Source organism: Panulirus ornatus, chromosome 45 (genome assembly GCF_036320965.1).
Source record: "Panulirus ornatus isolate Po-2019 chromosome 45, ASM3632096v1, whole genome shotgun sequence".
Lineage (NCBI taxonomy): Eukaryota > Metazoa > Arthropoda > Malacostraca > Decapoda > Palinuridae > Panulirus > Panulirus ornatus.
In genome coordinates, this window is record NC_092268.1 from 8700243 (window position 1) to 8715319 (window position 15077).

Below are 15077 nucleotides of genomic sequence, written 5' to 3' on the forward strand. Positions count from 1 at the left end.
GATTATTTCTACCTTAATCCAAAGCACCCTAGACCAAACGCCTTCTATGTGGTCTTGTTAGGGAACGCGCCAAAAGAAAAAAAATCACTGGCAAAACATTAATGTCTACCACGCCCATTTCTGTAATTAGTTACATTAATTTTCTTTTTATCTTTTCGAAGAAAAACACGACGGAGATATTTCTCTTTGCAAACATATACGGCATAAAACACCGTTGAATGATCCTTCTTTCTCTACATGGCCTAAGCCTAATTGTAGGAGCGAGAGGGGAGGAAATTGGCTGTTAGGTCATTAGGTCTTTAGGGGCCTGTCAACTGGCAGGGTCATTAAAGCCTTCGTCATACACTAATTACCATCAACTTTTTCAAGATGGTTGCCCAGTCTTCTCTGTATGGCGCAGGTACAGGGGTTCACAAGCTCATGAATAAAACAATGCTTGTGGCCCCGCTGATTATATTACTGGTGTCTTTGAGGTTTCGAAGCATTGTATCCATAATTATTACCAGGAACCTATTCAGGATATCAAACAGCTCTAAACAGCAGTAAAAGAAGCGAGCAACAAACCTAGCTGGCAAAATAACCCTATACCAAGGCTGATTAAAAGTGTAGATTAAGGGGGGGAAAAAAATGGCGTTGGACCCACTTGGCAACAAGAAGCAGGTCGACCATGTCGAACCGGTTTATATGTGATTGACCGAACTTCGCATTCCTATAGCATCTCCCACTAGGTAATATGGTGCATTAGAATCTCGTCCAGGACTTTCTCACACCAAAAGGATCCATACTTCCCCTATTACTGATTGTAGGACAGCCTTGAAGCTCCAAGAATCCCATAAGAGGAATTCTGGATTTTAATATATACATCAGGGCACTCTATTGACTCTGTACAACCTTCTTGCACGCAATTCAAACTTGTTTTGGTTGTGCAAGCAATGCCCTGAGGAGACCTGACCTTGGGGGTCTGTGCCAAGAGCATGTTTATCTACTCACAACATCAGAGCCCTCTTCACCTCACTCATGTTTTACCTCATCTCCAACCTCATTTGTACCTCACTTTCCCCTCATCATAATAAAGGTTTTCTGAATTTCCTACCTTTGTTTGGAGTTCTTTATCCTATCCCCCTAAAAAGGCGCATTTGAAGTGTTGATATTCTTGCCTTTCTTTTCCATATCTATTTGCCTTTCCCACCTGTCAGGAACAGAGGAAAAATATCTTCTTTTGCACACACACGCCAAATCATAACCTACCATCCACACCAGGTCTCATAGACTTACTCCATTTTTTTTTTTTTTTTGACTACTTCATTTGCCATGGTTCACATTACTCCCCATACACCCCATCAATCCAGTTTATTCTGTCCAATGTATCCCATTTGCCCTCTTTTATATTCAGGCTTTGATACAATCAATGCCTTTCTTCATCCTTCCATTCTCCTTGTCTTTTCTTCCAATCTCCCTCCCCTTCTGATACACAGATCCTGTTATTCATCCACCCCTTATGTCCAAACCTCTTTCAGCACACCCTGATCAGCCCTCATCCTACTCTCACTAACACACCTCTCTCCTACACCGTCGTTCCTTGCACAATCAACCTGCCTCACACCACATTTCATTCTCAGGCATTTCATTTCCAGCACACCTATCTTCTCCCTTTCTTTGGCTTTCAAGACTAACGCTTCATATTCACATAACACTAGAGTAAATAAATTACCTTCAAAAACACCCCAGTTTTGCCCTAAGAGACAGTGACATATTTTTGCACATACTTCATTATACATCCAGGAGTTTAGCTCACTCACTGTAGTGTCCATTCTTCCAGTCACCTCTGGGTACTGAAAGAATTCCACTTCCCGAGGCCCAGTCCATTCAAAATTATGCCATTCTGTCCTGACTCTTTTTCGTACCTTATAACCTTACTTTTATTCACGTCTACTTAACTTTCTTCTTTCACGCACACTCACGTCTTGTGACCAGCTTCTAGAGATGATCTTTGAAGTCTGCCACAAAAGACATATCATCTTTAAACAGCAAGTGATCTGTCTTCCATGTCTCTCAACATACTGTATGTATCACTCCAAAATCCTCACATTTACCGCCCTCTACCCCATCCATGACTAGATTAAACAGCCACTGTGACTTTGCATATCCCCAACACAGAGTCACTTTCAATGGGAATTTCTCATTCTTCTCCCTTCCCACTCACCTGAATAACTTGCTGTCCTAAAAGAACCTTCTCAGTTCATTTATGTACTCCAAACATTTGTAGCAGCTTTCACGGGTCATCATTATCATACACTTCCCTAACAACCATAAATGTCACATGCAAATCCATCATTGTCTCCAAGCTTTTATCGAGCAAATTCTTTATACTATCTCTCCTGAAACCATTTGTTCTAACATTCCACATGCCACCTCTTGACCCCAAACTTACCACACCTACTTCCATATATATAATCTTAATCATTCAGCTGTCCTTCAAAATATTCACTTTACCTCTTCTCCTGACACCACTTCCCTATCTGGTGTTTCATAAGTTACTTCCATTTGTCCCCTTGTTCTCCTTACACTATAACTCCTACATGTCCTAACTAAACACATCAGTTTTCTAATTCAAACTACACTGTAACTCCTACATGTCGTAACTAAACACAACAGTTTTCTAATTCAAACTTAGAATGCTGGTTAAAACAGACTCCTTTAACCTAACCCTTCACAACAATGACTTGATCCAAAAACTAATACAATCTAATACTGTAAATACTCTAGTTAGATAATCAGATCTATATAACTCCCTCATAAATTGGGTAAGTTCTGTAGATACAAAAATTACATACTCTGAGGAAAACTGGGTAACACAATATATTCCTCATCTGAACTCACGAGAAATGACATAGTGTGTACCTGTTACCCCATTTCCAACACCATTACTTTTCTCATACAAGCTCTTTACAAGACAAAATATTAAAAGTTTCAGAATTACAGGGCTCTGCATCTCATAAACTAAAGGATATCACTGTACTTGCAAATCTTCCACAAACATATGTCCGTGAAAATGACAATTTTTGCTTCATGTGGCAATCATTTAGCAAACACAAATATGAACAAAACCAAACTATAGTCCTGGGAGAACTCTGGTACGTCAGTCTACTTTCTCTCCAACAGATATAAAGTAAATGAAAATATTACATATTCAAGTTTATTAAAAACATTTGTCAATAAATATATACACAATAAATTAATACTTAATATATGTACAGTAATTACTAAATATATGGAGACATAAAACAGAGCAATATATTTTCAAATTTCCACATCCCTGCCAGTTTTTTAATTAGCTTCCAGCGCCAAATGGCAAGGGTTTATGGAAATAACAGTCAAAATCTTTTCAGGTGGGAGAAAACCTTTCCAATTTCCCCGACAGTTTAGAACTAAAATCATGTGTTGTCCATAGGGAAGATATTACATCTTCTAAGGGCCATATAATAAGTTTATTTTGTCCAGTACCAGAAGGCAAAAATGTTTCAAGGACCTGATTAAGTAGAATCTTCATAACTAGATGGATTAAACAACACTCACCATATTTGATTCTTGAGATGAATGGAACTTTCAAATGGTTTAACACTTAATGAATACAGTCTACCAATGTCCACCTGCCTATAGCTTATATGCATTCTGTTGTATAGCAATATGTGACACACTCTTATGCATATAATTTTTCATTGTTACCTTGTACAGACAGTTAACAGCTATCAATTTGGTCCTAAGCTCTGATGTGTACTAGATTTTCTCTCATCTGCTTCACATGAAAAAATATCGATTAGCAAAACAACTGGGGATTATATTCTTAAGACGTAGATGGAAAATGTATAATCAAAAGACTTATTAAAATACTTCAGACTTTGTCAGCACTGCAGCCATGGCACCAAAGACAACTTGAAAATACACAAACACCCAATGTATTTACAAAAAAATTGGGGAACGGCTCTTTCATGTGGGAGTACAGTACACATTTTATCGTCCACATACCTTTGCTCTTAAACATGTGCATATAGTTACAAAATGTGGAAAGTTGCATCATTAAATACATGTTATAACATCATCAATAAGTCAACTGAAATTTGATTATATATCATTAACAATATCACATGACTGCATAAGAGTATTTATGTTATGGTACGATTGATTCTTACAGTAAGAGTACTGTGATATAAACAGAAATTAACAAAGCCTTTAGAATTAGCTTTTTTGCATATCAAAGTTCATGTATTTCAAAAAGAATTGAGGGACAGTACATAGTCATGGCAAGTAGAATAGGTAAGGAAAACTCATCACAGATAATCATTTCTTCAAGAATATTGGAAGAACTACACAGAAGGAGAGACAGACTGACCTCAAAAGATGGTCCAGTTAATGCCTTACTGTATTCCTCTGCCACCTGCCATACACAATGATTTGTCTAGGCACTTATCCAACATAGACTCACTGCACTGAACTTTTAATGTTACTATTTTGTTATCACCTATACTAACAGGTAATAATAAATAATAAATAAGACTGCCACATTGATTTTCAGTGAACACTTGAAGTTTGTGGCTTATCAATTTAATGAGTATATTGTTTCCCTGCTTGTGTCCCTCCCCTATAGAATATGGGAGCTGAACCTTAACTCTATATTTAACAATGGTCCTAATAATGCTGGAAGTGTGAATTATACTTTGGACAAGCCTGCTTGCATTTCTATAGCATTATGAGTCCCCACTGTGAAAAGCTGGAGAAAAAAATTACGACAGGAGCTCTGACTTATCCCTTAATATCCTATCATTTTGTACAAGTAAGAACACTTATATGTAATCTGTCTTTATTATCACATCTGCCAATCACTAGACTAAGTTAAGGACAGGCAGGTTTCCTTAAGAAAATGGATGAACTGATACCTCAGCAGATAATACAGTTTCTAATGAACTAAGATGGACACGAGCTTTAGACATGTTTCCTTCACAGGATCGTTCACTATTAACATAATGACTTTTATACAATCTGTTACTCCTATCTCACCTTGTATATACAGTAATGCTCATAACCAGTATGACATCTTTCTGATAATGTGGCTGGAAGTAAAGATGATAACTACAGATACTTTTACATCTAACTGTATCTGGAAAAATCATACTACCTACAGCACACAACTTACAGCAATGTGCCAAAATGTATGTACAGTAATTCATCATTTGAAGAACTAAGTAATGTACGTTTCTCTTTTGTAAAGCCGTAATAACACCGGAGATGTATGCAATGTCTTGTCTTTCTTGATGTTGTTCTTGTAGTTGGTATGACTAATACTTCTTTTCTTTCTGACCGCTTTATCTTGCTTCTGATCTAAGGCTTTGTCATCCTTAGTCTTCTCTGGCTGTTGAGTCATATCATCAACTTTATCATCCCCTATCCTCTGCAGTGTATCCTCTGCTTTACCTTGCCTCTTGGATATGCCATGATCAGCTAGATTTGGATTCTTCATCTCATTAGAGTTGTGCGAGAGAAGAGCAACACTATCAAAATCACTAATTCCAGAAAGTGACAACTGGGCGGCATTAATCTTGCGGTAACTGAGAGCCATGGGAAGATTGGCATCATAGTGTATGGGAGAGCTCTCACAGTTGACGTAATACCACCAGTTGCACTGCATAATAGATTGATCGAACAGGGTCATGTTCGGACATAGGAAGCTGGTCAGGGTGTTGCCCATGGCAGCAGGGAGACACAAGTGGAATACCTGATGAAAAAAAAATAATAATAATGATAGAAATACATACACTCAAAAAGTATGTTACAAACTGGATTTTAAAGATTACCTGTGTATGGGGAAATCAACTTTGATGCTATGGGAGATGTTGAGAAAAAACTTCTCAAGAAAGTAACCTTGAATAAAGTCGTTGCTAATGGAATAAAGTAAGGATAGAAGGCTCTCTGCCCAACCTCCACTCTCTCTTGCAACAAGAGACAGCAGGATAAGGAATAGAAGAAAAACCATGCATTTATGAAGTAAGCCTACAAGGAAATTAGGATAGAATGGAAGGAAAAGTCCTACTATATCCTAATATATTCTAAGGGTCTGGAATAAGAATACAGAATCAATGTAAGTGTATATTTTTTCTGTATAACCATTTGTTGTTCGCTGATGATACAGCGCTGGTGGCTGATTCATGTGAGAAACTGCAGAAGCTGGTGACTGAGTTTGGTAAAGTGTGTGAAAGAAGAAAGTAAAGAGTAAATGTGAATAAGAGCAAGGTTATTAGGTACAGTAGGGTTGAGGGTCAAGTCAATTGGGAGGTGAGTTTGAATGGAGAAAAACTGGAGGAAGTGAAGTGTTTTAGATATCTGGGAGTGGATCTGGCAGCGGATGGAACCATGGAAGCGGAAGTGGATCATAGGGTGGGGGAGGGGGCGAAAATTCTAGGAGCCTTGAAGAATGTGTGGAAGTCGAGAACATTATCTCGGAAAGCAAAAATGGGTATGTTTGAAGGAATGGTGGTTCCAACAATGTTGTATGGTTGCGAGGTGTGGGCTATGGATAGAGTTGTGCGCAGGAGGATGGATGTGCTGGAAATGAGATGTTTGAGGACAATGTGTGGTGTGAGGTGGTTTGATCGAGTAAGTAACGTAAGGGTAAGAGAGATGTGTGGAAATAAAAAGAGCGATGGTTGAGAAGCAGAAGAGGGTGTTTTGAAATGGTTTGGGCACATGGAGAGAATGAATGAGGAAAGATTGACCAAGAGGATATATGTGTCGGAGGTGGAGGGAACGAGGAGAAGAGGGAGACCAAATTGGAGGTGGAAAGATGGAGTGAAAAAGATTTTGTGTGATCGGGGCCTGAACATGCAGGAGGGTGAAAGGAGGGCAAGGAATAGAGTGAATTGGAGCGATGTGGTATACCGGGGTTGACGTGCTGTCAGTGGATTGAATTAAGGCATGTGAAGCGTCTGGGGTAAACCATGGAAAGCTGTGTAGGTATGTATATTTGTGTGTGTGGACGTATGTATATACATGTGTATGGGGGTGGGTTGGGCCATTTCTTTCGTCTGTTTCCTTGCGCTACCTCGCAAACGCAGGAGACAGCGACAAAGCAAAAAAAAAAAAAAAAAATAACCATTTAGTAGATAATCAAGCTGACAACAGATTTTTTTATCAGTTTCTGAAGGAATATATTCACGAATCTTTGTATTAACATTTAATGATGAATTATTCCAAAGTTTATTGCATTCATTTGCAATGGAACTTTTTTCACATGTATCAGGCTATCATGAAGTTTATGTTTTTTAAACTTAATGCTATTAATATTGTATTCTTTTAAGCAATCCTTTTACTGTATGCACTGCAAAGATCATATTTACTCAACAGCCTTATATATATATATCTCACTGCACCGTGAAGATCACAGAACACCCTCCAACGTTAGTCGAGCAGCATACTCCTATAAAAAGTGCCTTCTGTGAGAAGTATTGATAAAAAAAAGATGTAAACAAATGCTGCCAGCTTCCAACCATGACTCTAATTCAATCACACAGCTGATGTTACTACACATTTCACTTTTCTTTCAACCCTTGATAGGCAAGTTACTAATAATCTAACAACCTGATGAGTAATGTGAATACATTCTATTATCATGCTGCATAAACAACAAAATATATTGGTAATGTATGTATACAGCAGGATATTACAATGACATAGCTATGATAAGAAATTTCTCTCTCACCTTACAACCAAGCTGTGTGTCTGCATAGATACCAGGGAGGTACTTTTGTTCCTCACAAAAGAATTTGGTCCTGGGTACTTCAACATGATTGTCAGTCTTGGGGATGGGAGATGATGGTGTGTAACCTGGGGGATAAAACTCCTCAGGAGCCTCACGAACCACAAACATCTTAGCAGCAAAAGATGGGACATGATCTGTATCTGCTGGAGTGTTGGCATCAACCTGTTGGTCCGAATAGATAAATTATCATTAAACGATAAATGGAAATGGAAATAATGAATACTGGATCATGCACAGCAACATCAAAGCATTCATATCCAGCATGACTAAAAGCGCTCTTGGGAATTTAAAGTCACACTATCAAAAGTACAATGAAATGTATCTATAACACTCAAATCAACCCTGACTCACAGGCATCTCTGAGGTACTGGTGATCATAACTAACAAAGAAATGCAGGCAAGGATGGTCCTGAAGTCCAAGGCAGTTTTATGAACATCTAAGAGAGGTTTTGCTCACGGGGAGTTGAATCATCTAATCTCCCACAAATCTGAAGGAATCCATGAGAATTTCAACCCCTTTGATCATAACAAAGCACATGGGGTTGGATGATCAATCACTGGGATCTAACAGCCATTCAGTGACCCATCCAGACACTACGTCACAGCCCAGTTGACATGAGAGTAAGTGATCCAGACCTATCACCTGTCGTTCACTGATCAATAGCATCTGCCTCTTGCTTCTCACTGTCCAGTAATATGAAATGGTTGTTTTGAAAACGAAAGAGGGGAAGGAAGGGAATGCAAGCTAAAACTATGCTCAAAACGCCCTACCTTTGAGAGAACAATAACATTAAATTCTGTGAAAACTACATCTCTCATATCACACCAAATGCAAAAAAGTCACCTTCCACCGTGATCTACCTTTTTCCACATAAATACCTAACACATCCACTATTACAGAATTCTCTTGAATAATCTTTCATTACCTCAAGTAACTGCAGTTATGTCACATTTGTGGCAAGAAGATAATCTAACAAAAATCTATTACACAGAGAAGCTTTTAACATAGCCTAATTTATCCTAATTCATGAAATTGAATACAGATACATATATTCAAATTACAGATGTACCTTGAGCATATCACCAAGAACTGGGCCAACTGTATGTTCAGTGGATGGCTTGAGTACTGGTGGAGTCTGTGGTGCTGGAGGAGTACGAGAGAAGACAAAAGTGGATGCTGGGCCATGATTTACAACAAATTCCTGCCGTTTAGTCTGATCCAAAGCTTGATCATGGTTAGAAACTGGAGGACGAGCAGTACCCCTAAAGCGATTCTGTACAGGAACCTTCTTTGAACCTAGCCAGGGAGCTTTCCATAGACCTTGCAGAGGAATTTTAGGAAACCAATGAAATAACCCTTGACGACGCCTTGGACGATGCCATCGGCTAGGTTTTCTCACGAAACCTTGTCGACGGTTGGGTGGTGGAGGAGGAAGCAGGCGAAAGGCAGGGCCAGGTCTGTAGAAGAAATAAGTAAATTAGTTTGTCTCTAGCTTAGGTTGGCCTTACAACAGTAATATTGGGATGTACACTGAAATTAAGGGTAAAGGTGAATGACTTAGAAATGATATGCAAGCTAATACAATGCTCAAAGGGCTCTACCTTTGGGAGAAAAATAACATTTTGTTCTGTAAAAACTACATTTCTCACATATCACACCAAATGCAAAAAAAGTTGCCCTTCATGGTAATCTATTTTTTCCAACATTAATACGTAACACAGCCTTCCATCTTGCTTCTTTTAAAAATCTATGGCATGCAAGATCTTTTATTACACAAGCAGGCCCCTGTGACCAAGTCTAACATTTTTTTAATATCTATTCAAGGATTACATCAACACAGAGAATTAGGCAAGTTGAAGGATGAATTCTGGATAATACAGGGAAAGGAGGATAATGATGTTGCATAGAGAATTATCCAGGTATCACTGAGACCATAAGATGAATTCTCGAGAAACTGATAAACTAGAATCTATGCATAATAAACTCACCTGGCACGACGTCTTACTGGAAAAGGTAGAGCATCCCCATCCTCTCGTCTTAAAGCCACCTTGGAGACATTAGAGTCCTGGGCCGTGTTGATCTGCAAGGGATCACTGTGGTTAATTTTTATTTCACTGACTTATATTTCTCTCCAACTCTATCTCTCCTCTTATTACACATTTTCTCCCTCTCCTTTCCCATCCTTAACTCTTTTTTTTTCACTGCCTCTTCCTCTTCCCACCTCATCTTATCCTTTACTTACATTTCGACGATGATGACCTCCTTTAGAGTTGCTTATGGAATAAGGGAAGCCCTCCTCATTCCCAACTTCAAACCCTGCAAGATCAGACGAGATATCTTGTTAATGTTTTTGTGTTGCTAAAGGTAGTAGTGGCAGGTGGCACAACGGATCATGTTGCAAATATCTATCAGATGCTGACACAGTGGTAGTATTAAGCGTTCTAGTAAAGTCCACCAAAACAATTGCAGGCGTTTCCTGTATAAAGAAGCAGAAAAATGACACTGCAGTGCGTTTTCACTACAGAACTTTGATGATAAAATTGGTGGAATTAGGTGTAGTTATTACTGCTTCATATATTATTGGTATTACATTAGATGTCTACTTTTCAGATGTAGTGATTTTTCACTGAAATGGTTACAATTCCGTCATAGCAGTTGTAATCATTTTTATAAATGCCAATGATGCATGACTCTATTCATCTGAAGATTCCAGTCATGGAAAAAAATTTTCATCAAGTGCAGACCTTAACTGAAATGTATGTTCTTATCTTACAAAAATCTTTTCTCTCTGAGGCAGTAGCCCATGGGCACTGAAAGTGGAAAATTGCTCACAGGACATAAACTAAAAGGAGATACATAAGTTCTTGAAGTTTAAAAATTTTTATATCCAAGGTGGTGTCCTGTTCGCAATTTTTCATTTTCACTGCTCATGGGAGTATCTGTCGGAGGGAAAAAATGAGCTAGAGAGGTAAGGAAATGTTAAGAGCAGAAGAAGAATACTCTACCTTAAAAAGGGTAACCTTGTGACTAAGAGGCTTGCTGTATATTATGGGATCCAGCTAATCCTAGAGACACATAAATTGCCACTCTCTGGGAACATAAACTTAGGTAATTCTATAGAGGTGGAATAAAGAACCAGCACTGCAGTGCTGAGCACACCAATCAAACTTTGAGATCAACGTGAGTGTAGGTTACTCAAATTTCTTAAAATTCAACACTCTCAAACAAGTAAGCTGGGCTTAAACATCTCGGATACAAGAGTAGTACATAGCTATGAGGATGAATCAAGTGAACAGCAGCAAGCTTTAGCATACTTCATTCTCAGTTTTAAACGACACTCACCAAAGTCAAAATTTGCCTTGAGGCCTCCATAATCCTTGAACCTGAACAGGTAGGAATCCCTTATGCCACAGTCCACGTTCCATCCACGTTTGTTGTCCAGAACACAAATTGCAACACCACCACCTGCCAAGCAAAGTCAGATCAGAAGGAAGTCATGTGATAAAAATGGCATCTGATATTAGTTACCGAATACATGATACTGTAAAGCGCAAACAGGAGAGGATAGGAAGCTTGTGATTTAGGAATGGGACTTTGAAGAAAGGTGGGGCCCCCTAAAAGAGACTTGTGCGAAGGGCCCAATAAAGCATTATGTTGTTCTTGTTACTCTTGTTCCCATACCCCTTTCCCTGTCCTCACCAATCACAAGGGAAGTTCGACACTCAGCTAAGCTCCCCTTGCGTGTGAAAGAGCCACATAGGCAAGCAGTACTGATACAAGTCATCCACAGAACATACAGGACTGTACTCATTCAGTGAGGTGGTTGGATCTGACAGGAGGACTGAGGCAAGCTACAGGTTTAAGGACAGTGTACCATCCTTTCTGCTTTTTATATCCTACACAAACAAGCTTCTGGCAGGGGTGAGAGAATGTCCCTCAAGGAAGCATGAGTAGCATGCATAGGCTGCTGCACAGGATGGGAATGTCTGAGGATTACAATAATCATAGAAACTCACTGAAATAACTATAGTTTTCTGTCATTTTACCCACTATCTGGTAGAACCTGAACAAAGGCACATCCATTGTATAACAGACTATGAATTTAGTTCATTACAGTTCAAATGATGAATACAATCCAACAATGAGAAATGGAAATACATAATCTAGCAACTGTGTTGCAGTGCAACCACTCTTTCCCCTACAGAGGTCAATCTTTATAACTATCCAATTTCACCCAACTCTCGCCCGCATTGCAACCATTGAGGTAGACCAATCAGAGATCAAGCCACTTGAAGTTGTGCGCCAGATCGTACACAAGCAAAAAGCATGACTGACCTGGAGTTCCCTGTGAATGTCACACTTCCCCACGCTATCTCCAAGCAGCAGTGAAAGCTTTGTACACCCGTCTACCGCTGCAAGCAACTTTCCACACTTTATTCTGACCCATCATTATATACAGATGTTTATTCTCACCCATCATTTTATACAGGATAGGTTTATTCTGACCCATTATTATATACTGGATAGGTTTATCCTAACCCATTATTATATACAGATGTTTATTCTGACTCATTATTATATACAGATGTTTATTCTCACCCATCATTTTATACAGGATAGGTTTATTCTGACCCAGCATTATATACAGGATAGGTTTATTCTGACAGAAAATTTCTTTAGACACCCTGACAGTCTTTGTGCATAGGCCTAGCTTGCTGGAGAGAGAGATTCTAAGACATTGACTACCTTCTGATCTTAAAAGAAAATTACTAATTAGTCAATACGTTACGGGTAATCACGAAGTATGCAAATGAGTTGGGCCTAAGGGAGTCAAACATAAAGAACAAGCAAGAAAGATGAGAACATTCAGGGCGAACGAAGAGAGAAAGAGAAACTATGATATCAGAGACAGAATGATATGCCAAGTCACTGCATATACAAAGAAAAATCTGGTGGTGTAATACATGGACAGCCACACGAGATACATTCTTGAGTGATAATTCATAAGTGTAGTTAATAAAGGACCACATGAGACTTTTAGGAATAGGCCATGATTGTGGACACCAACCCAACAACCTGCCAGAAACTGATGGAAGAGCAATATATATAAAAAAAAAAAAACCATAACACAGTGACAATTATGAGACATAATAGGAGCTTCCATGTCTTGCAAATGAAGGTGATAAAATCTCTATACAAGACAAAAATATGTATACATTTTCTTGTCATTCAATCTCCATATAGAAGACAAAAATATCTATACATTTTCTTGTCATTCTGACAACTTGAATTATCAATTTAACGAAATAGGTCATTAATTTAATGAATTTTAATTATGGCTACTGTAACTCTATCCAAACTTACCCAGCCAAGCAAATACAGTCAGGGCCAACAAAGTCCACATCTTTGCTTTTTACTTATTGAAGATGGCGAATATGTAAGGTTGAAGGCTGTTATATTAATCTCCTCCTATCCACTATGGCTAATATGGATGAGCAGGACTGAAGAGGCCAATTTTGACTTAATTACCCTTGACCCGCTCAACCTGCAATAGAAGCCAAGGGGAAAAAGTAATTAATGGTGTGACCTGCATGGTGTGAAGGAGATTGTACAGTGCTTAAAAGGATATGATTGAGATGCCTTCAGGTGTGCATAGAGAAAGCTGACGGACAGAACCAGTCTGCAGTGTTGGGTGGGAAAGACAGAGAGAATAAAAAAAAAAAAGTGGTCTAACCACATATCCTAGCACCGCTATTTATAGCGGCATTTTTAGAACTTGGGGAACCTCTCTCACGTTTTCTATACCCTGCTCACACTACTATAATAAGATATCCACGTTAATATTCATGTCAGAAAACATCAAACATGAAATTAAATTCATAAAAAGATATGAAGTTTATACCGGATGTTGACTGTGTGTGTTTCAAAGACCTGTTTCAAACAGAAAGTTTTACTTACTATGTTACAAATATTGGATCAAGTTTACTTAATAATATCATAGATTCACCTTAATCTACTACCATAGCGACGTATTTGCATATTCTGTAATGGCAAATAGGCTAAGTACGAGTGTATGAAGTTTTTCTAATTACCCCTCAACACCTTGTTAATGACTCTTTTTGTATTGGTGGATGACAATGGTGACCTTAAATGACCTTGTTAGTTAATGGGGCTGCCATATTCACCCCATCCCTCCATCAAAACTTCCCAGATAAACCACAAAAAACCCACAATGTCAAACACTTCACTGCGGAAAATAAAAAACCCAAAATAATTTCTCTAAAATGGATAGAAATGTTGGATATCTGGTTTAATTAGAGGAATATTAATGGCCATGAATGGTGATATCATGTCACCATAGCGGGCTGGTAATACCCGAAAAACACTGTCTTAATGATGCCCTTCAAAAAAAATTCGACCCAAAAAAACCCGCCATATTTAAAGTAAATAAAAAGTGGCTATTTTTTTCCACGACTGGCATTTTCTCCTCCCACGAATTGGCAATATTAATCAGGTTAGCCAGAGGGCAGAATAACCTAATATTTCTCCTTGACCCCTTTATTTTGCCGACAGGTGCCCCTTTAAAACGCACAGACACAACAATCCTCCACAGATGGTAGATAGAAAATGGAATGCAATGGCCCATTAACAGATGGTGGATAGAAAATGGAATGCAATGGTCCCTTAACAGATGGTGGATAGAAAATGGAATGTAATGGCCTCCTTAACAGATGGTGGATAGAAAATGGAATGTAATGGCCCCCTTAACGCTATACCGGATATATCACTTCTTTCTGGTCATGCCAGAACCTTAAACCACCTAGTCATGGTTAAAAACCACACGAGGCACGAACCGGGGTGGCAATTGAGCCTCTGATGCTGTCTGCATCTGAATCCTAATCACATACCATGTCACACAACCACAATGTAGCTTTCATTTGTTTTCTGAGAATATATTCATCATTTCACCGCTACATAGGAGGCTGGGGTAGGTTGTAAGGCGAATTTATACCCATTCGCTAGTCCCCAGGGGTAAGACGAGCACCTGGGTTGGGTGTGGGCCAACTGTGGTGCCCCCGCAACGCCACCCCCGCCGTTCCCAGGATTCGAACCCCGAAGTGGTGGTGGTGCCCGCCAAAACACACACGGTCTATACCGCTAACCAACACAAACCACAGAGCTTGTGTTTGTCCGCTGACATTAAAAGAATATAATCCCGCTGGACTTTTAACCGAAGGTCGTAACGGTGATGGTACAACGTTGTAA

The 15077-nt window shown here is 39.0% G+C and overlaps 1 protein-coding gene across 2 annotated transcripts in view; it reads right to left on the bottom strand.

Annotated features, from left to right (window-relative positions):
- Positions 1-3182: 3182 nt before the first annotated feature.
- Positions 3183-15077, bottom strand: part of LOC139762928 (uncharacterized) — a 32106-nt gene continuing 20211 nt past the window's right edge. For both annotated transcript variants that reach the window (XM_071688200.1, XM_071688199.1), the window contains exons 2-8: positions 13176-13356; positions 11154-11276; positions 10054-10127; positions 9800-9891; positions 8881-9268; positions 7751-7972; positions 3183-5770 (exon numbers count right to left, since the gene is read on the bottom strand). In XM_071688200.1, the coding sequence (XP_071544301.1) occupies positions 5237-5770; positions 7751-7972; positions 8881-9268; positions 9800-9891; positions 10054-10127; positions 11154-11276; positions 13176-13215 (1473 nt within the window). In that variant the 5' untranslated portion in view covers positions 13216-13356 and the 3' untranslated portion in view covers positions 3183-5236. The remainder of the gene's footprint in view (positions 5771-7750; positions 7973-8880; positions 9269-9799; positions 9892-10053; positions 10128-11153; positions 11277-13175; positions 13357-15077) is intronic.